At 48.7% G+C, this 25,484-nt stretch overlaps 1 protein-coding gene across 1 annotated transcript in view; it reads right to left on the bottom strand.

The window, feature by feature from the left end:
• The window catches only part of Dpysl5 (dihydropyrimidinase like 5), an 88,893-nt gene that overhangs the window by 39,518 nt on the left and 23,891 nt on the right, over window positions 1-25,484 (bottom strand). Inside the window, exon 2 of the mRNA XM_042267058.2 lies at window positions 13,929-14,193. Coding sequence (XP_042122992.1) covers window positions 13,929-14,189 — 261 coding nt within the window. The 5' untranslated portion in view covers window positions 14,190-14,193. The remainder of the gene's footprint in view (window positions 1-13,928; window positions 14,194-25,484) is intronic.

Below are 25,484 nucleotides of genomic sequence, written 5' to 3'. Positions count from 1 at the left end.
ATAAGAAACCTAAACACCAACCCTTACCGTGTGCCGTGCAGAAAAAACTAACTTCAAATGGCCACAGGCCTACTTACCTGAGGCTAAAATGACAGAAGAAAACCCTAATGACTTGAATGTGTCTCTCCAAAGACACATGCTGGTCAGATGTAGTGGTGCATGCCTATAATCCCAGGAGTTGGAAGGCAGAGGCAGGAAGATTGAGAGTTCAAAGCCAGCCTGAGCTGTAGAACCAAGACCCTGTCTTACAGGACAAGCAAGAAAAGTTCACATTACAAGTGTAATCTCTAAATTCCTAGGTTGATGGTTTTGGAGGTGGAGCCTCTGGGAAATACATTAGGACCTCAATGGAGTCATGAAGATTGGGCCCCCACATTAACAGCAGTGGCTTTTTAAAGAGTGAGAGTGACCAGTCCGGCACAACTGCCCTCTCTTGCCAAGTGATGGCTTTTGCCATGTTATGATGTAGCAAGCAGTTCCTCAACAGATTCAGTGCCATGCTCTTGGGATTCCTAACCTCCAGAACCATGCGCCAATCCGCCTCTATTCTTTACAAAGTTTGTGGCATTTAGTTCAAGCAGCAAAAAATAGACTAAAAGAAAATATAGGGGAGTGGGAGAGACAGCTCGACTGTTGAGCACTGGCTGCTCTTCCAGTGGACCTGGGGTTCAGTTCCCAGCGCCCACGTGGTGGCTCACACCCATCGGTAACTCCAGTCTCAGGGGATCCAGCATGCCGCCATGCTCCCCACCGTGATGATAATGGACTGAATCTCTGAAACTGTAAGCGAGACAGCCCAAGGAGATGTTTTCTTTGTAAGAGTTGCTGTGGTCATGGTGTCTCTTCACAGCAATGAGAACCCTAACTAATACATAGGGGAAAAACCTATACTCATAAAATAAAAATAATACCTTAAAAAATTACAGGAGAAAATCTTAGCGTGGATTTTATAAAAACGTCCAGATTCTACAACAAATAAATGAATTCAAAAAAAAAAAAAAAGAAGAAGTCAACACATAGAACTTCAAAATAAAAAAAAAACACTTTTGCCCTTTAAAAGTCATTGCTGAGGGGCCTGGAAGATGGCTCAGTGAGAAAAGTGCTTGCTGTCTAAGCATGAGGACCTGAGTTCGAATCCCCAGAACCCGCATAAGAGTCAGATACATCTGTAATCCTAAAGCTTGTACAGGGAAAATGGGAGACAGAGAGGGGAGGTTCCCCCGAAGTCCAGGGCCAGCCAGCTCAGTGGATGCAGCAGAAACAAAAGAAACTTGTGTCATCCAGCTGTGGTGGCGAACACCTTAATTACCAGCATCTGGGAGGCTGAGGCAGGTGTATCTCTTGTGAGTTCGAGGCCAGCCTGGTCTACAGAGTGAGTTCCAGGAAAGGTGCCAAAGCTACACAGAGAAACCCTGTCTCAAAAAACCAAAAAAAAAAAAAAAAAAAAAAAAAGAAAAAAAAGAAAAAGAAAAAGAAAAAAGAAAAAAAAGAAAAAGAAAAGAAAACTTGCAAAGACATCAGACACTTCACTTCACCAAAGATACACACAGGCAGATGAGCGTGGAAAAATATTCAGACACAGTCATTAGGGAAATGCCAATTAATAGTGCAAGGAGTTGCAGCACACACGAGCACAGCTAAAATTCAGCAAGCGGACCGTGAATGACTGCGAAGAGGCAGAGCATCTGCTGGGAGGAACATAAACTGTTGCAATCAGCGTGGGAACCAGTTTGACGATTTCCTAAAAAGCCAAACATACACCCACAGCATGACTGAGACATTCACTGCTAGGTACTTTCCAAAGGGAAATGTGAGCTCATGTCCATACGAACACACAGACACAGAAGCTCATAGTAGCATCTGTGACTGATAACTAATAGCTCAATAGTACAAGCTTAATGGTGAAAGCCAGAAAGCAGATTTTTAAAAAGGGGGGAGGGTAAGGATACGTGTTTCATCATCCCATATATACAGAAATGCTGGGGAATACAGACTGACCCATATCGACAGGGAAAAAGGTCAGTGGTTACCTGGGGCCTGGGAGGCCAGTAGTTGGAGAGATTACAAGGATATTAAGAAGCTCTGGGAGGGGAAGGCAGATGTTTCTCATATTAACTGGGATGCCATGCCAGTATATACATATATCAAAAGGTACTACACTGTATGTGCAGCTTTGGTGCTAGAGAGATGGCTCAGAGGTTAAGAACACTGGTTGCTCTTCCAGAGGTCCTGAGTTCAATTCCCAGCACCCATCTGTAATGGTGGCTCACAACCATCTGTAATGAGATCTGGTGCCTCTTCTGGCCTGCAGGCAGAACACTGTGTATATAATAAATATATTTTTAAAATGTGTAGCTTCTATTTGGTTATCCTATACTAAACAGTCAGCTCTAAAACTATATACATACAAGTAACACTATAGGGATTGAACAGGTTGTATTTTATATATTTAAGAATATACACACACACAGAGCAAAAATTACAGAAAAGGAGTCTGTAAATTTGAGATAGAGTAAGGGGGAGGGTATATGGGAAGAGCTGGAAGAAAGGGAAGGGAGAAAATGATATATTTTAATTTTAAAAAATGTAGCTTATTGTATACTGATAAATATATAATATTTATTAATAAACTTGTTCTCTTTTTTTCCCTCAAGATGGGGTTTCTCTGTGTAGCCAAGGCTGTCCTTCAACTCGCTCTGTAGACCAGGCTGGCCTCGAACTCACAGAGATCCGCCTGCCTCTGCCTCCCAAGTGCTGGGATTAAAGGCGTGCACCAGCTCTGCCCGGTGTGTTTCCTTTTCTTAAAGACGTATTTATTTTTATTTTATGTGTATGTTACTTTGCTGTTGGGTATGTCTGTGCCTCAAGTGCACGCAGCACTGGCAGAGGCCGGAAGAGGGCATCAGTTTCCCTGGCACAGGAGTTAAAGTGGTTATGAGTAGCCATGTGGGTGCTGGGAACTGAACCAGGTCCTCTGCAAGAGTCATGAATGCTCTTGACTGCTGAACCATTTCTCCAGCCCAAGTTATTTATTTATTTTTTGAAAGATTTATTATGTATATAGTATTCTGCCTGCATGTACGCCTCAATGCCAGAAGAGGGCGCCAGATCACATTACAGATGGTTGTGAGTCCCCATGTGGTTGCTGGGAATTGAACTCAGGACCTCTGGAAGACCAGCCAGTGCTCCTGTGCCATCTCTTCATTGGTGGGGGAAAAAAAAAAAGGAGTGGGGAGCCCCGAGTACCCAATCATAACTGTTACTTTCTATACAGGCTCTCCCCAAGGATAGCGCTCGCCAATAAGATAGCAAGCTTCATTGAATTCTTAAATATTAATTGAAAATATTATGGTACTTAAATCTAAACAGGACAAGCAATTTGTGGCTAGCGGTCGAATTAATTCACTCCCAATGTCATCTTCCAGCTCTGTCACTGTGTGTGTAAATGTGTGACCACAAGGATGCCTAGGGGTGTGAGAGCAGAGCTTGCACCAGACCTAAGTATCAGTCAGTGAGAAAGCTGTTCCTGTAGTCAGGTCACAGCCTTATCTTTCATAGTCACTAGGTAAGCATCCTCCAGCTTTGAAGACTTTTCTTGTCTTGTTTGTTGGTGGGGCAGAGTCTCATGAAGCCCAGCTGGCTTCAAACCAGCTACACAGCTGAGGCTGACCTTGAACTCCTGGATCCTTCTGCCTCTACCTCCCAGGTGCTTGGATTGCAGGCATTGCCCACCACGGCCAGTTTATGTGGTCCTAAAGATTGAACCCAAGGGCCTCGTGCATGCTAGATAAGCACTGTACCAACTGAGCTACATTATTCCTAGCCTTTAAATAAAAGGGTTCTAAAGGAGAGGATAACACTGCTGGTCGTAGGAACAGAAAAGCAAGGCTGGAACCCCCCTCGGGGGGATAGAGTCAGTGTCTACATGTATGGCCATCCTAAGACACGCACTGCATGTTCAATACAGGAATATGGCGACTCCAGAGGGGACCTCAGCAAGGCTTGGGAGGGCAGAGACTTGCAAATGAGTGCTTCTGAAATTTTGTGCAAGACCACATTAAAACGTTTTTGGGGAAGTGGGGAGGTGGGTTCGTGTATAGAGTGCCTGTCATGCAAACATGTGGATCTGAATTCAAACCCCTAGTACCTATATAAAAACCAGGCATGGCTGCATGTGCCTATCACCCCAGGGGTGGGAAGTGGAGACAGGTGGATCCCGGGACCTTGCTGTCCAGCCAGCCTGGTCAAAAGTGAGCTCAGGGGCAGTGACAGGACCCTGTCTCAAGGGATAAGGTGGAGAGCAATAGAGGAGAACCCTTGGCATCCTCCTCTGGCCTCCAAACGCACACGGATGGGTGTGTGCACATGCATACACATGAACACACACATCCACATATGTGCATGCACACATATACCACACACACAACACACACCCCATAAAATCTCGAAATATCAAAGAAAATATATTAATTGTCTTCTTTTTAAATTAAAAGATTGTATTTATTTGTGTGTGTGTGTGTGTGTGTGTGCGTGCAGTGCCATGGCACATGCCTGGAGGTGAGAGGACAATGTTTGGGAGTCAGTTCTCTCTCTCTCCTGCCGTGTGGGTCTCAGGGACTGAACTCCGGCGGCAAGCAAGCACTTTTATAGGTTGAACCATCCCATCAGCTCTTCTTTCTACAATGTCTGAGGCCAAGTGGAAAACACAGAGCTTTTTGTATTGGGTCTAGAAGTCTTTTAAGACGCACATGGGCCTGTTAAGCTCTATTCTGGTCTCCAGATTTCAAAATGCAGGGATCACTCTGTATTGATAAATTCTTTGCAAACGCCCTTTATTCTGGGAAGCAGGACGGAGGTCAGCAAAGGGAGTCCTTTCCAATCATAGATGTAAAAGCTGAAATAAGAAATGACAGATCTCCCTTACACTTGTTCTACGAAGGACTGATCTAGCCTTCTTCCATTTTGGGCTGCCAATCAATGTGCAGGCAGACTGAAAATTGCCAGCAAGGTTTTGTTAAGCAAGGTACCTTAACAGTAGAAATGGAATCCAATTTTTCAGTTCCTAACTGATGCCCACGGCTTTAATGCATGAGAGACCACCACAGTAGGCTTTCTTTTTCTTTCTTTCTTCTTTCTTTCTTTCTTTCTTTCTTTCTTTCTTTCTTTCTTTCTCTCTCTCTCTCTCTCTCTCTCTCTCTCTCTCTCTCTTCCTTCCTTCCTTCCTTCCTTCCTTCCTCTTTCTTTTTCTTTCTTCTCTCGTCTCTCTTTTCTCTCTTCTCTCTTCTCTCTCTCTCTCTCTCTCTCTCTCTCTCTCTCTCTCTCTCTCTCTCTCTCTTCTTTCTTTTTTGAGACAGGGTTTCTCTGTGTAGCCCTGCCTGTCCTGGAACTCACTCTGTAGACCAGGCTGGCTTCAAACTCAGAGATCCTCCTGCCTCTGCCTCCTGAGTGCTGGGATGAAAGACATGCACCATCACTGCCCAGCCACAAACAGATTTTCAAGGCTCTGCCTTTAGTCAACCCAATCAATATATGCATTTAACAAATGCTTATTTAATGCTTCATAAGCATCAAGTGCTGTTTTACGTTCTTCATAGCAACTCAATAAATGTAAACGAAGGGCCATTAATAATCTGTTTTCCAGATAAGGACATCGAGCGACCAGGAGACATTAACTTGTGTAAGCCACAGTCTGCGAAGGTGGAGCTGACCATCAGGCTTGGGGAGCGTGCCTCGGCTCCACTCCTAACTGCTACACTGAGCTGACAGTCAGTTGTGAGGTGGGGGCTGTGTGAGCCTTCAGGCAGTCACAGACCACACATAAACAAACCACGGTCTCTGGCCCTCAGAGACTTCCACCTGGCTGAGCCCAGGACGATGACGAGGCTGGGCCTGAAGTCACTGTAGGCAGTGTGACACTGGGGTACTGGGGAAGGGTACCACAGGTGGACTAAGGTGGCAACTGTAGTTCCAGGGGACCCAATGACCGACCTCCTCAGGCACCAGCCACACACATGGCGCCCAAATAAACATACAGGCAAAACCCTCACACATAAAAACATGAATAAATCTGCACCCGATCTTAGCCAAAAGGCCGAGAAGCGATGAATGGATAAAACTAATTTAAACGTTTTGAAATGTATTTGTACAACCTTCTTGATCTATTTATGTCTGTGTGTTGCATGCATGTGTACATGAGTGTGTGCACCAGTGCGCTCATCTGGGTGGAGGCCAGAGGTTGATGCTGAGTGTCTGTCTTCATTGCTCTTTACCTCCTTTTTTTGAGACAGGGTCCCTCACTGAACCTGGAGGAACCTGGAGCTTGCGGTTTGGATGGACTGGCTGGCCATCAACCTCTCAGGGTCCATGTGACCAACCCCAGCAGTGAGCTTACAAGTTTGTGCTGCTGTGCCTGGGTTTCATGTGGGCGTTGAGGATCAAAGTCAGGTCCTCATACTTCATCCACCGTACCATCATCTCCCCAGCCCAGGGGCAGAATCTTTAAAAAGCTTAAGTAGTTAACGAAACTGGTGAGTGGAAGGCAGAATGATGGTAGAATGGCTGTGATTGTGTACGTAATGCCTTGTACAAGGCAGGGAAAATTATAAGTGAACTCACAGTGACACACACCTTGCCGCACACACCCTTCCGTGGAGAAGGAAGGGACCCAGTGAAGAAGACAGCACGCTGTCTTCCAGAAAGGAAGCCAACTCTCTCTCTCCCCTCTCTCCCTCTCTCCTCTCTCTCTCTCTCTCTCTCTCTCTCTCTCTCTCTCTCTCTCTCTCTCATTTATTTATTTATTTATTTATTTTATTTTTTTGAGACAGGGTTTCTCTGTGTAGCTTTGGAGCCTTTCCTGGATCTCACTCTGTAGACCAAGCTGGCCTCGAACTCACAGAGATCCGCCTGCCTCTGCCTCCCAAGTTAAAGGTGTGCACCACCACCACCCGGCGGGAGCAAACTCTTTAAGTGGACCTCAGTTAACTAGGTGAATCTATCCTGCCGGGGGTCAAGGCTTATCCTGATGGGAGAGATTCTGGCTGGGGATTTGATGGCAGAGGGGGATTTGGGACAAGAGTGGCTTCGAAGATGAGTGCGGTGTGAGGCGGGTGTGAGGCAAGGCATGGCGGGCAGCCACTAAGGAGCTGAGATCAGCCCTCGGCTAAGAGCCAACAAGGACAGGGACCTCAGCCGCCTCCAACTGAAAGAAATGGCACCCTACCACTAGCGTAAGAGCGCCCTAAACTCCAGCGACACCTTGATGACAGCTTGTGAGACTGTGGGTGGCAGAAGACCTGCGTCCAAATCTCCCACCTACTAAACAGCTAATGAATGGCTATTGTAAATTACGACGAATACAGTAATTCGTTCCACAGAAAATTAACATATTCTTTGTAAGTGGTTAGGCACCATCGGGGAGGGGTACGGAGTTTCTTCCAGGTGTCTAGGAAGGGAGAGTCAGACCATGAAGCACTCACGGAACTCTCCTGGTTCGACCCCAGGTGACCTAGACCGCAAGGCAGAAAGAAGGGCGGAGCTATGCTGGTCCCGACCAGCGCAGCCAGGTGAGCGAGGGGGGCGGGCAGCCAGGAGGGCAGCGTGGCACAGCAGTCACTGCTGAGAGATGAGGGATGACGCCCCAAGAAGGCCAGTGAAGGCGCCACGGTGGGTGGCAGAGCCAGAGACACAGGCAGCGAGGGTATTCAGGAGGGCGGAAGAGGGGTCGGAGAGACGGACGGCTTGGCAGTTAACAGCGCCTGCTCACTAGCAGAGGATTGCATGCTGTCCCCAGCACCCACATCCAGTAGCTGACGACTACCTCTAACTCCAGTTCAGGGGATCCTGTGTCCTCTTCTGGCCTCGGCGAGCATCACACACATGTGCACATATATGCACACACACATATACAAATAATAAAAATAAAAATCTCTAAAGAAAAAAATCATAGAATGCTTCCATGGTAAAGCCAAAGTGAATGGATCTTTCCTCAGGGAACCAAAGCCACTGGAAGATGGCCTAGGGTTGAAGTAGTAAACCCTATCTGGGACATCACAAATGCTGGGTGACCACCTCGTTAACATTTAGAATGGTATGACCTATCCTGTCCCAAAGTGCTGACATCCACATGATCGTCAACATGGGGATAATCAGGCTGCCATCTTGGGTGGGTGGAGGGCTCAACAGTTCTGTCTCGTGGGCCAGTTCTGCGACATCCTTCTCTGGTCCAGACAACTTAAAATGCATGGAGTGCCAAGAAAACTATTTGTGTGTGGTCCACTAAGGGGTCATAAGGTTGTACAAGAGGTCATCAGGTTGTACACTGTTTAACGCAGTGGTTTTCAGCCTTCCTAATGCTGTGGCCTAATACACTTTCTCATATTGTGGTGACCCACAACCCTAAAATTATTTTGCAGCCGGGTGGTGGTGGCGCACGCCTTTAATCCCAGCACTTGGGAGGCAGAGCCAGGCGGATCTTTGTAAGTTTGAGGCTAGCCTGGGCTACCAAGTGAGCTCCAGGAAAGGCGCAAAGCTACATAGAGAAACCCTGTCTCGAAAAACCAAAAAAAAAAAAAAAAAAAAAAAAAAAAAATATTTTGCTACTACTTCATTACTGTAATTTTGCTCCTGTTATGGACAGTAATGTAAATATGTGATATGCCCGATATCTGACATATAACCCCTGTGGAAGTGGACTGCAAAGGGGTCACAACCCACAGGTTGAGAACCACTAACGATTTAAGGAATTCCTAAGAGAGTTTTTGAAAAAAAAAAAAAAAAGACCCAGTTCCACCAGGTGTGGTAGTGCACACCTTTAATCCCAGCACTCGGGAGGCAGAGGCAAGTAGAACTCTGTGAGTTCAAGGCCAGCCTTGTTTACATAATGAGTTCCAGGACAGTCAGGGTTACATAGTGAGACCCTGTCTCAAAACAAACAACAAAACAAAACAAAAACAAACAAGACCTAATTCTGAGAAACCTATGTTCTGATTCAGTTAGCTTTGGGACTGGGCAGGTGTGGGGGTGGGGTGGGGGGGTGATGCCTTCCTCCTCTCTCTGTCTCCGTAACAACAGGGAATAGAATTACAAGACTTCAAAGGTCTCGCCCAGCTTTGTTCAGGGATGAGGAAACACCTGAACTTAGGAACATCAGTTAATGAAGAAGACCATATGAGTCCGGATTCCCACATGCAGGAAGCATTACTGCAGTACTTAGAGACTAGAAACATGATTTCAGCCAGAATCAGCCAGAAACTGGGGTCATGCAAAAAGAAAGGCAATAAGCAGCCATTTGAAAGGTTTAATTTCAAGAGAGAAAACTTCAGAGGCAAAAACCAGCCTGCCCGATGGACCAACGGGTTCCTTGGGAATGATGTTGAGAAGGCTGAACATCCCAGGGAGTTCATTTATGAACTAGAGCCTGGCATATCTCAGGACCCTACGAGATAGGCTCCGCAGTGGGAGATGGAAAGGGTGGGGACATGACGGTCCTAAAATGTCTTATGCCACTTAAGAGCCCCCAGGCCTGTCCCACACCCGACAAGCACTCCTCCCCCGGGGGGGGGGGGGGGGCTGACTGTAAAAATCCCTCGATGCCGACGTTTTCACGGAAGGTGGTCTCTGTGACGCGGCAGCCCTCGGCACAGGGAGGAGGTTGTCTCTGGGACCTCCGGGAAGTGGGCCAGTCTCAGCCACTATCCTGTTGGATAACTGCTCTCACCAGCGGCCCACTTCTCTATGGTGATTTCTGCAGGGCACATATAGGAAGGCAGACTATGGTGCCAGGGGCGCTCAGAAAGTGTAGGGGCAGCAGGCTTGGGCTGGGATTTGGGAGCCCGTGTGTAGGAGCCTGGAATGTGAGTGGAAAAACAGATGCAAATAGGATTGGCAGGCAGGCTATGCCATCAAATGGAATTCAGCTGTCAGCCTTGGCACGTAAGCTGAGGACCAGTCAGATGGGCATCATAGTGCAGCCAGGGCACAGCGCCATTCCCAACAGCCAAGAAAGTTCCCCAACAGTCTTCCTGCCCGTGGTTAGAGTCACCAGGGTACCTTGAAAAATAAAACACGGATGAGGGCGGGAGCAGACCTGATTTAATTGGTCTGGGCTAGGGTCTGATACCGGCAATACAATACTGTTAAAAACTCCCCAAGTGCTTCTCATAATGAAGGTTGCTTCCAAGGACGGACAGCCATCAGCCTGCCTAGGCTGTGGTCCCTTATAATAGTTTTTGGACGAAGCATGGGAGGCACACAGGGTGCGTCTGACGGTGGTGGTACATGTCTGCCCATCTATCAGCATGTTCGTGAAGAGGCTGGTGCCTATTAAAAAATGGATTTTGGACCAGGGAGTTAAGAGCACTGGCTGCTCTTCCAAAGGACCGGGGTTCAATTTCCAGGACCCACATGGCGGTTCACAACCATCTTTAACTCCAGTTCCAGGGGATCCGCAGACATACATGGAGGCAAAACACACAGACAGACAGACAGACAGACAGACACACACGTTTTTTTAAAAAATAAAATAACTGATACTGATTATTTCACCTGGCCATGAGAACCACTGAGTGGTGGCACCAGTCCAACACCCCTGTGACTGTTCTTGGTGGCACCACATGAGGTGCACACAAAGAGGATGATCCCACCCCCTCAGCCAACACAGCGGGGCCACTGGATGTTTCCTTCTCGACATCTGCCTCCCCACAGTGGGAAACAGCCTTCCGGAATGGGATCTGGATTATCCCAAGTAGCTGGTCCCGCTGGAGGGGAAGCCTGTAGGTTGGAGTGGTGAGGGGGAGGTGGTGTGGGGGAGGTGGTGTGGGGCAGGCAGGAGAATAGGAGCAGTGAGTGGGAGCGCAAGGCAGAGCCTGCCGCTGGCTTGCTACAGTGCGGCAGAGAGAATTCTCCTCAGACCCAGCACAATGGAGACCCAGATGCTCCTGGCAAAGCCAGGCTTTCAACTACTTTTTCTTCCCCCTAAGCCTGATGGCTGGTCTCCAAACATCAAGCATGCCAACTTTGAGGGGGGGCATGAGGTGCAGGGTTCAAGACCCAAGTGGCTCTGCCAGGAACCCACACACAAGAAGAGATGCAATTCAACCCCTCTCTGCTCTGCTGGCCAATCACACAGGAGCTTTTCCTCCGGCCTGTGATTCTATTGTAAACTCAGACCCTTAGAGTCAATGAGTCTTTCCCAGTGCGAGCTAAGCAGATCGGTGGCCATTTCTCCGGAGTGTACAGCCTTTGCATGAAGGCCAAGTTGGCATAATTAAACCCACAGGTCCCTGTCAGTCAGTGTCTGCAGGGAAGCAGCTGTCTACTAGGGACTCGTTGAGACAGGGAATCGGAACGTTTGCTGTAGAAGCAGCAACTGGAGGAGAGATGTGAGGGTCAGTGAGGGAGAGGCCAGGGAAGTGGTCTCTTCTTGGGAGACTTGAGGCAGAACTTCTGAGGAGGTCAGGGCCTTTGTTACCTAAATGGTGGGCAATAGGAAGGCTGGGGCATAGAGGCTTGCTTAGGAGAGGGATGGAAAAAATAGAGGCCAGCGAGTGGGTCAGCAGGGGAAGGTATATGCTATACCATCCTGGGCACGTAATTTCCAATGCCAGAACCCATGTAATGGAGAGAACCCAAGTCATCCTCTTTACCTCTACATGCACACCACACATGGACACATAGACAGACACACACATGCGCGCGCACGCGCACGAGCACACACACACACACACACACACACACACACACACACACGTCCATTTATAGGTGTCGCTGTCACCAGGAGATGGCTTGGGGGAGGGGTGTCTACAATTTAAACTCCCATTACACAGAGTGGGGGTGTCTGCAGCAGCCCACACCCACAGCACTGGGGCCTTTAATCCCACAGAGGCCTTTGGATATTCTCTGATATTTTCTGTCCTAATGGATGAGCAGGCTGGAAATGATCAAGAGTTCCCTTCCACCTTGCACAGAAGAGCCGTGCCCAGAACTCTTGATCAGTTATAAAGAGCTGGAGGCTCTCCAGGGAAAACCTGTCACTCCTGGCTAATGAGGCCCTGGCCAGACAGCGTGGAAAAGAGGACAGAGAAGGCCACCCCGACCTCTGCGAGGCTGGCGGAAAGCACAGTGACACAGGGTGGCATCCGGCTCAGGATTAAAGGTCTCCCAAAAGCAGGGGCAGCAACCAGCAAGCTGTGATTTTGGTTCAAAGTCTGAGCATCCTACAGAAGGGGCCCCAAGACCGGAGCAGTCATGTCAATGTCAATCATCGTGGCGTCCACACTACCTGCTAGGGTTGAAGTGGCCCTAACCAGTTTGGAAGCTATCGGGCAGAGTCTACGAGTGCTGAACACGTCTGTGAAACATACCTTGACCTGACCAGTTACATCCCCAGGGATATGCACAGCACTGTGTACATCTGTGCTGGCCAAAAGACAGCCACGGCCACAGCCATAGCAACAGTACTGTAGGACCAGATGTTCACTGGCAGCAGGGTGGGTGAGTTCTATGTGGAATGCCACAGAGCCGGGCCCCTCAACAGACAACAACATGCAGCAACTTGTAGGAAGTTTTGAGTGAAAAAAAAAACAAAACAAAACAAAAAAACAACAACAACAACAACAAAAAAAAAAAACTAGTGGATTTCATTGACATAACCTTAGGTTAAACACTGAAAAACCAACCTATAACAGATATACTAAAAACCACTGACTCAGCTGCTTTGGTTTTATTTATTCATTTTGAGACATTTTCTATGTAGCCCTGGCTGAACCCGGTCTGGCCTCAAACTTCCGACACCCCCCCCTGCAGTCTCTCAAGTTCGGGGATCACAGATGTGTCCCCCACCCTCTTGCATACTTCACATAGTGAATTATGTGATTTGTGAATAATACCTCACTGTTCTATTAAAAAATCTGTAGCATTTGAAGTCAGGATGGTGGTTACCCTTGGTGGAGACTGGGCGGGGCTTCTGGGTCTTGGTTCATTGAAAGGGAGCTGGTAACAAGAGCATGCTCCGGTGTGACGACGCTGGGTGCCTGTGCATGTCTCTGTGTGTACATTGTACCTTAGTAAAACGGGCAGTGAAAATAACCACAAACAGCCGGGCAGTGGTGGCGCACACCTTTAATCCCAGCACTCAGGAGGAAGAAGCAGGTGGATAGTTCTGAGTTCAAGGCCAGCCTGGTCTACAGAGTGAGTTCCAGGGCAGCCAGGGCTACAGAGAAGCCCTGCCTTGAAAAACTGAAAAGAAAGAAAATAACCACAAACAAAACAGGCCTGGCCTCGGTGCTCAGGGTGGTGACCAGATACACTTTTAAGAAAAGTCCTAAGAAAAGTCCTAAGTGCCACCACAGCATCCTGCAAAGGACCCCAGGTTTATGAGGATGGGGTTTTCTATTTCACCAGTGCAGCATGACCTGCAGAATGCAGGGAGGTTCTCAGAGGAGAAGGCAGAGTGTCTGCTGCCTTTTCTCCCCCAGGTTGAGGCCATCCTCAGAGCCAGGAAACATCTGACCTCAGCTCAGAGGCTAAGCGGTGGCTCTTGTGATGTGTGACCCTCTGGGTTCGGAAGTGGGCGTGTCTTCACCCCAGGGAGACCTCTATAGGCCTTGATGGACAAACCTATAGGGATGTCTCCTCAGAGTCTCGCTTCTCTTGTCCCTCAAGCCCCAGCTAGAATCCTCAGGATGGGCTTGGGGGACCTGTCAGTCACTGCTTGGCAGCAGGAACACCTGAGCCCCCAGAGAATGAATCTCACAGGGAGAGTCCTGAGCTTGGGGTATTTAGGGTGCAGGACCATGGGGGGTTTGAGCCATCTCTCCAGCCCTTGTGGCAGTATTGGGAAGTATTGGTTCACATGGGTCTCATCTGGAGCAGTCCCAGAAACAGGATAAAGCTACAAAGGGAAAGTCACTTTGGGCACAAAGGAGCATTACCTTGGTCCCATGGTAGAAGTCGTCCACACAGGTGGCGTTCATGAAGGTCTGGTGGAAGTGGGTGCTGGTGTCAATCCCCCCGGGGATCACCAGTTTCCCGGTGGCGTCAATCACCTTGGCTCCTCCGGGGATCATGAGCTCGCGGCCCACCTGCTGGATGATGCCGTTCTCGATGTAGACGTCTGCCTCGTGGGTACAATCATCGTTGACCACCTTGCCTCCCTTGATGAGAATCCGCACGCTGGCTGAATTGGCAAGCATGTTCCTGGGGAAGGTAAGTGGAATCTGGTTCAGGTCACTTCATCCGGTGACACCTCAGAGGCCCCGAAGCCCATCCCCCTTCCTCCCAGAGCTCAATTTCACAGCCAGGGAATACAGACGGGTAGCCTGAAAATACCTGTCCTACAGGAAGCTTTGATCACAAGCCTTTCCCTGATCTCATAGTGGGTTCTTATGGGAAATCGTGACACAGTTGGTATTAATATAGAAGCTGGGGGCCCTGGGGCCCACCGAAACATCACTTTTAGGTGTGTACAAGTACCCATGCATGGGTGTAAACACATGTGGAGGTCAGAGGTCAACCATGGGTGTCACTCCTCAGGTGTTGCTCACTGTCTTTTTTTAAAAAGTTTATTTTTAGGTCTATTTATTTTATGCATATGAGTATTTTACCTACATATATGTCTGGGTACCATGTATGTGCTTGGTGCCCAAGGAAGTCAGAAGAGGGTTGTAGGAGCTCATGGAACTTGGGTTAAGGATAATTGTGAACCACCATAAGGGTGCTGGGAGTCAAAGCCTGGTCCTCTGGAAGAAAAGCTAGAACTTTGAACCGCTGAGCCATCTCTCCAGCCCCATTTACTGAGTTTCTTGAGAAAGGCTCTTTCACCTGGATTTGGAGCTTTCCAGTTAGGTGAGGCTGGCTGGTCAGCAGGCCCCAGGATTCTCCTGTCTCTGCTGTCGGGCTCTGGGATCCCCAGGGTACACCACCACACCCAGCTTTCCACATGGGTGTTGGAGACTGACCTCAGGTTCCCATGCTTGTGCGCAAGCGCTTTATTGATCAAGTCATTTTCCCAGCCCCTGGGACATCACTTCTCACCTTTCCAAAATGCTATCTGAATTTATATAGCCCTCTGTAGTCCTGGCTGGCTTTGAACTTTGTTCTTTCCAATCTACCTCCCAAGTATTGGGGTTTCAAGTATGTAACCCCATGCCAGCTTGCTATATGAGTTTAAAATATTCCCATATCCACTATTTACTTTTATTTCCAAAATTTTACTTTTTGGAGTCACATTTTACAGGTAAGAAATCTGAAATTGCTAAGGAATTTGTGGCTAACAAATAACCAGGTCAACCACTCTGGTTTATATGACCAGTATCTCTCTAGACCTCCATGGCTCCCAGGGCATGTCTCAGAGAGCCACATTCTCCACACCCCATGACTGTCTAACTCGTGACGTTCTTCATGTAGTCAGGGGCCTTCATGGCCCTGGATACGCCTCAAAAGTCTACTACCCATGAGGCCTTGGCAGCTGGCTGCTACCAAGTAGTAAACTTGCTGAACTGTTGAAAAAACACCTATGACCTATGGCCAAGCATGTAACCCCAGAGATTTAGGACTCAAAGGGACCTTTTATTTTTGAGACATCATCTCACTATGTAGCCTTGAATGGCTTGGAACTCACTCTGTAGACCAGAACTTACAGAGATTCATCTGCCTCTGCCTCCTGAGTGCTGTGATTAAAAGCACGCACCACTATACCCAGCTTGAAGTCCACTTTCATACATGGTGAATGTCTTGTCCTTCAGGACTCGATCCTACTGTCCTCTCTACGAAGGCACCTCCTCTGACTCTCCCTGTTTGTTTGTTTGGCCTTTTGCTGTTGTTTTGAGAGAAAGGGTCTCCCCTATGTTGCTCTGGCTGAATTGCAACTTCCTATGTAGACCAGGCTGGCCTTGAACTCTCAGAGATCCATTTACCTCTGCCTCCAAAGACTAAAGGCTTGCACCAATGTGTTCAACGGATGTGTGAAAGCTTTGCTTTTTTTCCTAAAGAGAGGCAGGAGGGATGTAAGGTGGTCCAGGCCAGCTGGCAGGACTCAGCCCATGTCCTCTTTTCTCAGAAGAGCCATTGCTGTTCAGAGGGCTCCAGCACACCCTCCCCTTCTCTCTGGGCTGCCCATCTAAACATGTGGTCCCCACCTCCCTGCTACTTCCCAGTTGGAATCACTGAAGGCAAATGTAGCCCTGACAGCTCCCCTGAAGAATAGCAAGTAATCCTACATCATCATCATCATCCCTTTCCTACCCCCACCCCCTACCCCGGTCTGGAGACACCATGCTCCAGGGCTGGGCCAGCCTTGGGTAGTCAGGCTGGACTGCACTTAGAACCACTGAGGGGGAAATTCTTTCATTACTCATCCACAGGAGGAGCGAGCTGTGATTGACACTGCACCACACCGCCAACATCTGCACACAGACCTCGGGATGGCCTTGCCATTTCTGTGAGCCTGAGGCATTGGGGTCCTTGACATGGCCGTCCTGGTGTCAACTCGTATTTACTTGGGATTTCATCTGCCCCTCCCCTCATATCTCCCCACCCTCGAGTGTGTATGCCAAACAAAGCCTTATGCCCCAGGGGCAGGGGGCTGTATCTGCAGATGAATCTTTAAAGTTAAATGAGGTTATAAATAGGATGAAGAAACCCTGACCTGATGGGACTTGTGCCCTTGTAAGAAACACCAGATGGTCATTTTTTTTCTTCTTTTTCTTTCTAAGAATGTTAAAAAAATAAACATGGAAATCCATATGAAAACACTGAGAAGGTAGCCATCTACCAGCTAGGCCCTTTCCAAAGTAGACTTCCGGCCTCGGAACTAGAAGCAAGTTAAGTTTTCACTGTTTCCTCCACCCAGTCTGTGACATTTTGTTACAGCATCCTTGGCATACAAATACGAATGCACACACTCTTAGCCTTAAGCTATGCTACCAATATGGATGTGGGATGGCCTAGCTCCTAGATCTACAGCTGCCCAGTGGAGCCACTTAGGTATTAACCACAGCCTAGCCTTGAGGCAGGATTGGACCCGGTTCCGTAAGCACCATCCTGACTTCTGGTTCCTCCTGGCACAGTGGACTGTTATCCTGGGACACCCTCAACCTGCCCTGCCTTGTTCAGATAATACCAAGGCAAAGTTGTTTAACACATGCCGGCTCAAGCATCTGGAGACTATTTCTTTAAATGCAATACTGAAATTGTTCGTAACTTCTTCCTTTTTTTTACTGGACACAATTGTGGAAAAGACCCAGGGCCTGCTCTGAGGATACCCAGCCTGCCCTGTGAGGGAGACATGGGTCACCACTTCGCAGACGCACCGAATGGTAAAGAGATAAACACACTGACGGATACTGGTTCACACTGGGTGCCTTTCCCAGTCTGCCAGACCAGAGCTGGCATGGGGGAGAGCAGCTTGTCCCGTGATGGTAGGGAGGAAGCCTTCTGACATCAGGATCCTCCCACGGGTTTCTACATTTTCAAGTCTGTGTCGCCAAGATGCCACGCCCTCCCAGGTCCCCCTGCTGTGGGCTGTTGACATTCATTATGCCTCTCACCTCCCCTGTAACCTCATTAGCACCTGTTCCTACAGCTTGTCCTGCTCAGCTCTGCTGAACTAAACAAAAGAAGCGTGTTCCTGGCTTCTCTCTCCACAGCTTTGCCAGCCGTCTGCAGGTGGAAGGGTCTGGGACAGAATGGAGTCAGCGTGGTCCAAAAGGGAGAGGTTTGAAGGCAACTGTAATATACTCTCTTTAGCACCCGTCCATTGTAATAATAGCCTTCAAATCTTCTTTAGCGCCATCAATGTCCCTGCCTATTCTGTCCCTCTGCTCTGGTGGAGCCAGCTGGCCCAGGCAGCATTCTAGTCAGAAGGTTCCAATCAAAAGAACAGAGACACCGTACAGAATGTTAGTATTGATTTTTACCAGATCACCCAGTTTATCCCCCAATCACGCTGCGACTCCATAGACAGAGCCCATATCTGGCCCACAGGTTCGTTACACAGAGTGAACGCTGTGTGTCTCCCTCCCAAGCTTGAAACCTGACTCCTCGGGGCTATGGATGGTACTTAGAGATGGAGCCTCTGGGAGGTAATTAGGTTACAAGGTGAAACCCTTACGGGTGGGATTACTATCTTTATTAGAAGAAGCAGGAGTCTGATGTCTCGCTTTCACTCTCCACCCCATGAGGATACAACATCAACACATTTGTCCCCAAAAGCCAGGAATAGAACCCTCAGCAAAAGCCAAATCAGTGGGTACCTTGACCTCAGCACTCCCAGGCTTCAGAACTGTCAAATCACCAAATCCATGCTTTTCCCTTCTGTCATTCTGAAGAGCCTAAACATCACACTAGACAGTAATGGGCATTATAATTAAATCACCATTAAGGGACAACTGGGCCTTGAAATAAATGTCACCGCATTTAGCGGCTTCTGGCCCTACGTTTAACAACAACAAAAATCTTAATCAGATGGTCATTTGTCTGTGCGCAAAAGAATTCAGAACACATGTCTGTCTCGGGCAGAAATGATAAAAAAAAAAAAAATATGCCGGATAGTTAAAGCCATTAGAAGGAATAAAGAATGGCATTCCAGAACTGCACCTATTGTCCAGTTTGGTGAGGCTTTCTCTCCAGTCTCCGGAGTTTTATCAACAAAGGATTCTCCAGGAGGGACAAGGGTAGTGTTCTCCTGCAAACCGAGGCATCTGAAAAATCCTAAAATTTATTCATGAGCAGTGAGGCCTTCAACAGCAAGATGGTGCCTATCTTGATGTGCCAAGATTTATCTAACGGCACACACAGCTTGCATCCCCAGATTTCCTGATTCTGTGGCCTGGTGTCTGTATTTCCTCACTCAGTCTGGGGTTAGTGCTGAGGGGACATGTCAAGCTGGGATCCGGGCTTTCTGGGCGGGAGGCAACACTGGGAGGAGGAAGCGAGGTCTTTCGGAGCGAGCCTCTACAGGCTCAAAATAGCAACAATTACCGCTATCCAGCTGCAGTCGTGCTGAACGGCAGAAGCCCCGCCCCTTGGAAACTGCAGGTGGGCGTTCCCAATGCAGAATCTGCCCTGGGAGCATCCTGCCTCCTACAGAGACCGTCCAGGTGAAGGCAGCAGCAGCCACGAAACGCACACACCATGCACTCCTCGAAGGCGGCGGTGTTCTGCCAAGGAAATGCCGACCCCGAGCCTGCACTTTGGAAATGTCTGCTGTCATCACCTTCCCCAGCTCCCCGGGCCTGTGGGGAGGCGCCAGACAAGGGAAGCCCGCACAGTCTGTCCCGCACAGCTGGCCCGCCCTCCCCCGCCGCAGTTCAGCTGGAGGCTGCATGGGTACATGGGTGCAACGGGGCCTCTTCCCGCACCGGGGCCTCAACACGAACTTGGCATCGGTTTTTAAGACATAGATTCCTATTTTTTTTAACAGGCTCCCATTTTCCCTTTTGAGAGAATCCGCACAAAAGTGTGTGAGGACGCGTTTCCTCCCTTGGGAACCCTGCCCACTCTGGGGTGTGTCTCTTTCCGCTTGATTTCTTCACTTTTCTGTGACGAGTCTTAATAAAGCTTGCTTCTGTTTTGCAAAGTGAGGAGAGAGAAGGCGGTGGGGGGGGAATGCGGGGGGGGGGGTAGTGACTGTGGTTTACCATATAACTTGATGCTAAGACATTAAAAAAAAAAAAAAAGGCATTCCCGTGGCACTTAAACTAACCCAACTGCTAGCTGGGTGGCAATTTGAGGGCTGAAAGAAGCTGGTGCAATCCGAAGCTGACATGAGCTGGCTGGTGTCGACCTAAGTAGTTAGTTACCACTTGCCTTGGGATCAACACTCACAGCTGTTTCAGAATAACGTGTGCTGAAAGCCTGAAGCTATTTTTCCTTCTAATCAGCACAAAAGAAAGCAACAGAGACATGGTATTTAGCAGCTTTCCCCATTAGAGAGCCATCCTCAAAGGGTGTGAGGATACGGGGTGTGGCTCAGTGGTAGAGCTTTCCTAGTATGTGGGACTCTTGGTTTGATCTTGGCACCGGAAAACCGAAAGGAAAAAAAAAAAAAAAAAGGAAGGGCGTACTGGGAGAGTTAACCAGCACCCTCGCGCCACTCGGGAAAGGATCTGCTTTTGAGTTAAAAACATAACAACAAATCAAAGCTTCAACAGATCCTGAAAAGCAGAGTCGGGAACTTGGAGGAAAGTGGGGGAATGCTGAGTTTACGTTAATAAATTAAATATGGTAAATTATTTTAGATGTGTGGGTGTTTTGCTTGCTTGTCTGTCTGTGTATCATGTACATGACTGATGCCTATGAACATTAGAACAAGGCATCAGATCCCCTGGAACTGGAGTTACAGACAGTTGTGAGCTGCCATATGGGTGCTGGGACCTGAACCTGGGTCCTCTGGAAGAGCAGCCAGTGCTCTTAACCACTGAACCATCTCTGCAGTCTCAATTTTTTTTTTTAAAGTAAAATTGATTTCTAAATTTAGAAAGCACAAAATAGTACTTCAGTCATATAAAACAGTAAAATTTTATAATTAATTCTTAATAATTTTTTATCAACAATTGAGTAGATTTTAAATGATATCTATGGGGTCAGCTCAGGGGTAGAACATGCATTTAACATGTGGGAGGTCCTGGGTTCAATCTCCAGCATTAAACTAAAACCATGTAGAATATTTAGGACACACAAGTAAGGCAAGCAGGTGATGACAGGTGGCCCTGAAGCTCTGTACTGCCATCAGCCAGCTCCTCTGAGAGAGGCAGGCACTCCTTAGTGTCAGTGACAACTAGGTGATCACAAAAGAAGAAAAAAGCCACCGCTGTCTCCACTCCTGTGTCTTTCCCCAGATGTTCCACAAGCAAACCCCACCTGCCCTGGGCGGAGCTCTTCACCAACCCTGGTTCTCTTTTCTCTCTTTCTCTCTCTCCCTTCCTTCCTTCCTTTTTTTCTTTCTTCTTTCCTTATTTTTTTTTTTTTAATAAGCAGGAATCTACAAACCCATTCCATTTCTTATTATCCAGGTACCCACCAGACCCTTCTGGAATGTTCCACAGGCAGTAGGGACGCAGCTCGTCCAAAACAAATTTTATTGTCCTGTCAATTTTCCCAAAAAACTGGCCTTTTCCGTGAGCCCCAGGCCAGTGTGACTGCCCAGGAGAGCTGGCTTGAGTGACAGACAGGCCTGATTTGGGTCAGCTGGGACGCTCAGGGGAAATGTTTTGAGGGATCCTGCAAGCAGAACCTCATCATCATGGGGAGAGGAACTGGGAGGACCAAAGGGCAGCTCTTCTGTACTTTGTCTGGGACCTCCAAAGACTGGTTGGGGATCTGGACACCAGGGATCTGGACACGAAGAAAGGCCAAATAGACAGACAAGGAATACCTAGACAAGCAACTAGAAAGTTGTGACATCATCTTGGGTCCTTTGTACCCACAAACACATTAATAGTCCAGACTGGCTAATAAAGAACCCTCTTAATGAGCCCCGGGACCTCCCTCTCTTTAGCTGGGAGGCTGGGCAGCATCAGGCCCGTAGAGGGTATCGTTTAGGTGGAGGACTGCACAGGGTGTCGGAAACCGGGGACCACAAAGCATCTACATCTGTAGTAGTGTCCCTCCTGGGTCACTGCACCACAAAGAAAAGTGGGAGAGGCCTGAGGTGACGGGACTTAGAGCCAGCACCCTAAGGGGCTTTCAAGGAAGAGAGCCCTGCTCTTAGGATGCCCATGTGATGGCTGGACCAGGTACTTTGTATTTGGAAAACTTTAAAAACTAACTCAAGGCAAAGGAGCTGCTGCTACAAACCCCACCCGCCCAAGAGCAGCTGCCTCCTCCACCCAGGCCAGGGAGGGGATAAAGGAACAAGTCCACTTCAGGAAGTGGGATCCAAGGGCACCGAGCCCTTAACAGGCTAAGATCAAGTAAGAGGTTTTAATCCCAGCAGTTCATCTGGATTGGCCTGGATCGGCGTGGCCGGCCCTAATGAGGCAGCAGCAGCAGTCTGAAGAGGACAGAGGCTACATTCCCAAGGATTAGCTGTGAGAGGGTGGGAAGAAGCGGATCACAGAACACTTGTTCAGGGAGGTTAGCTGTAAGGCATGGGGGGGGGGGGGGGAGACGGGGACACGGGGGGGGGGGGGGGCACACTGGCAGCTGTCAGAAGCCAGAGTTCAACGTGTGTGTGTGTGTGTGTGTGTGTGTGTGTGTGTGTGTGTGTGTGTGTGCGCGCGTGTTGAGGTGGGTTGGGATAGATTGGGACAGGTAACCTTCACTGTGTCGATGCCCATAGGCATCTTGTACATCCCTGGGTACTGCCTTGACCACGGAGGCAGACAATGGCTCTTTCTAAATGTCTAGAGGTCAAGTATTCTGAAGAAATGTAAGTACAACAAAACCCCACATTCACAATCCTGGTCCCCCAGACCCCAGGGAAGGCTGACAGAGGTATGTATACATGGGGGACAAGCACTCTAGACCTCTGACCAAGGCTTGAGCCAGAGAACACCCAAAACCAGGGACCAGCATTCACTACCATCCCACAGTCCCCTCCCTGATCCCCAGCAGATTCTTCAGCTCTGCTGAGCTCTCCAGGGCCCCAGCCAGCTGTCTCCAGACCCTAGAAAGAATTTCCCCAGCACCCTTTGAAGGAAGCAGCTGCGGCTCAAAGACCTCCAGAGTGGCTGCTTCCAGGAAGCCAGCCACGGTGTGGAGGGCCAGATGTCCCGAGCCAGGAGGGGACAGGCAACGGATCCTTCTCAAGTGGAGACCTATGTTCTGAGGTTGATAGTCACAAGCAGGAAAACAACAACAATAACACAACAAAAACCCAGGGCTGGAGAGATAGCTCAGTGGTTAAGAATGCTGGCTGCTCTTCCTGAGGACCCAGGTTCAATTTCCAGTGCCCACATGGCAGCTTATAGCTGTCTGTAACTCCAATTCCAGGTGATTAAAACAATCATTAAAACAAACAAATCATTAAAAACAAAACCCAAGTTTTCCTAACTGCAAAATTACCACGAGCCTGGACTACCTTCTAAAAATCTAGATTTAGATTGAACTGGAAGATAAAAAAGAACTGCATTTTTCTCATTTCGACTGAAAATTAGTATGAACTAACTATTGCCATATGCAATACTTGCAAACAATATTAGAGGGGACAAGGTACACACGAACGCATGAATACAGAATGACCTCATTAACACAATGATCGGACCAGGCAAAAGTGAATTAGAGAGGTTAGGCATGTTGCGGTGGAATGTGGAGAAAAGCCAAGGGCGCCATGGCCTGTGAGGTCAGGACAGTCATTCTATTTGTCAGGTAGGGAGAGGGGAGTGGGCTCAAGACTTCCTGTCACACATAGCTGGGTGTGACAGACAGACAGACAGACTTCCTGTCACACATAGCTGGGTGTGACAGACAGACAGACACTGGCTTCGAATCTGTGTTTAACCCGTTAAATGAATTCTTAGATGTAATTCATTAAACATTTAAAAATAAAAACAAAACAAAATCAGGATGGGCCCCTGTCTTAGAGGGACACAAACAGGGAGTGAGTGAAGAGACCCAGGCTTCCGAGGATGTGTGAGAGGAGGAAACGGGGTGGCTTTCAGCATAAGGTAGAGCCAGGAGCCTTGGAATTGCTTTCACCCCTGTGAACACACAGCTGTGGCTGTTGGGTGACATCAGCTCATCCTAACTCTTGAGCGCCTTGGCATGTCAGCCTCAATAACGCTGACAAGAGCCCTCTGAGGAAACCACTGTGACTCTTGCTGTGGCCGAGGAGGGTTGAGCGAGTTCCTGGGAATCAGTCCCCTGACAGTTGAGCCTTGCTGAATCCACTGCATCCTTCTGAGAGAGACGAAGGCGCTCACTAAACACGGGCCGGGGGACGGATAAGCCAGCGGGGTGGCGCTTTGCATGCGTCGAGGGTTGGTTATAAGACGTGTTGGTCATAAGAAGAGCCGAAAGAAATGGTCACGAAGGCTTCTCACTGAGAGTCCTGTGGGTCAGTGGCGGGCCAAGGGCTTGGGAGAGGACCACAGGAGGCATCTCTCATTTCTTTGGAAGGAGCCAACAGTGTGGGCTGCGGTGGCAAGCTCGTTCATAGTCTTGGGGCCTTAGAAGTGGGCCTGGGATGAGGAAGCTGCTTCGAGACAGGGGGTAAAGTCTACGAGTGCAGACCCAGCAGCAGCGGCTCTGAGAGACACGGCTCACGCACGGGGTGTGAGCAGCAGCCAGAGCAGCAGCCAATGTGTGGTCGTGGATAAAAATGTGATGGGACGCCGGTCTTAGGATCTTTAGCTGCCTGGAGGCAGAAAAGCCATGTCCATGGCAGTCGGGGCTGAGGATGCCCTGAGTTAACTAGGTGGCCAGCAGAATAGAAAAGGAAGGAACAGAGGTAGGAAGGGATCGAATGCTTTTAGGGGAAGAATGGAGGGGGCCACCCAAACTATACATAGCCAGGGTCTGTCTTGAAAATTAAATAAATACACGTTTTCCAAAAGCTGATGGTTACTTTCTTTCTTGAAATCCCTTAGTCCAGTCAGGAGATGACAACTAACCCATAATGATCAAGGGGAGGCGGAGAACAGAGACCTGGCCCTGAGTACTGCTACTCTTGTACAAGGCACTTCAGGACGCCTGCCTCACAGCTGGCCTTGGGTGATGCTAATTTCACTCGACAGATAATGTGGTGGTAATGACCAGGCCAGGTCACAGGCTTTGTGAAAAGGGGTAGGGACAGGAGTAATTCTAAATAATTATATAATGATCTAAGGTCTGGACGGTGCTAATGGGCTACCACATTGACCCCCCCCCCCTCTCACGTGGACTGTTTAGGAGACACCTCAAATCCAGCCTGGCACTCAAGCACTTCCAGCTCTTTCCTGTCTACTAAACAGATGTTTTTCATCTGTCCCACTGTGCTCAAGCCAGACCCTGATGGCTTACCTGAACTACGACATTGCTACTTCCTGAATACTCTAATTGGTGTGTGGATCTCTACACTGCTCTAACCGTGAGTCTGTTTAACTGTAATCCAGATTACAGAGACAGGGGGCCACAGTTTGGTGGGGACCCCCTCCTCTGCCCCGTGTGTTTGAATACTCGGTCCCTGGCTGGTGGCACTGTTTGGGGGAGGTTGTGGAACCTTTAGGAGGTGGAACTTAGCTCGAGAACTGGGTCATCGGGAGGTGAGCCTTGAAGGTGAGAGCCACCTGCTTACGGCCTGAGCTCTCTGCTGCGTGATGTGTGAGATGTGAGCAAGCAGCCTCATGGTCCACCGCCACGGACTCCACTGTGCCCTCCCCCGGCTCATGCCAGGTACCGTCCTCTCACACCCCGAGCCAAACACATTGTCCTTTAAGTTGTTTCCTACAGGTATTTTATCATAGCTGGCACAGACACACAGATACACACACACACACACACACACACACACACACACACACACACACACACTCAGACGGGGATGGGACAAAAAACAAAACAAACAAACA

This window comes from Peromyscus maniculatus, chromosome 22 (assembly GCF_049852395.1).
Source record: "Peromyscus maniculatus bairdii isolate BWxNUB_F1_BW_parent chromosome 22, HU_Pman_BW_mat_3.1, whole genome shotgun sequence".
Lineage (NCBI taxonomy): Eukaryota > Metazoa > Chordata > Mammalia > Rodentia > Cricetidae > Peromyscus > Peromyscus maniculatus.
Note: the sequence above shows the minus strand (reverse complement) of the source record. Positions and strands in the feature narration are given on the sequence as shown.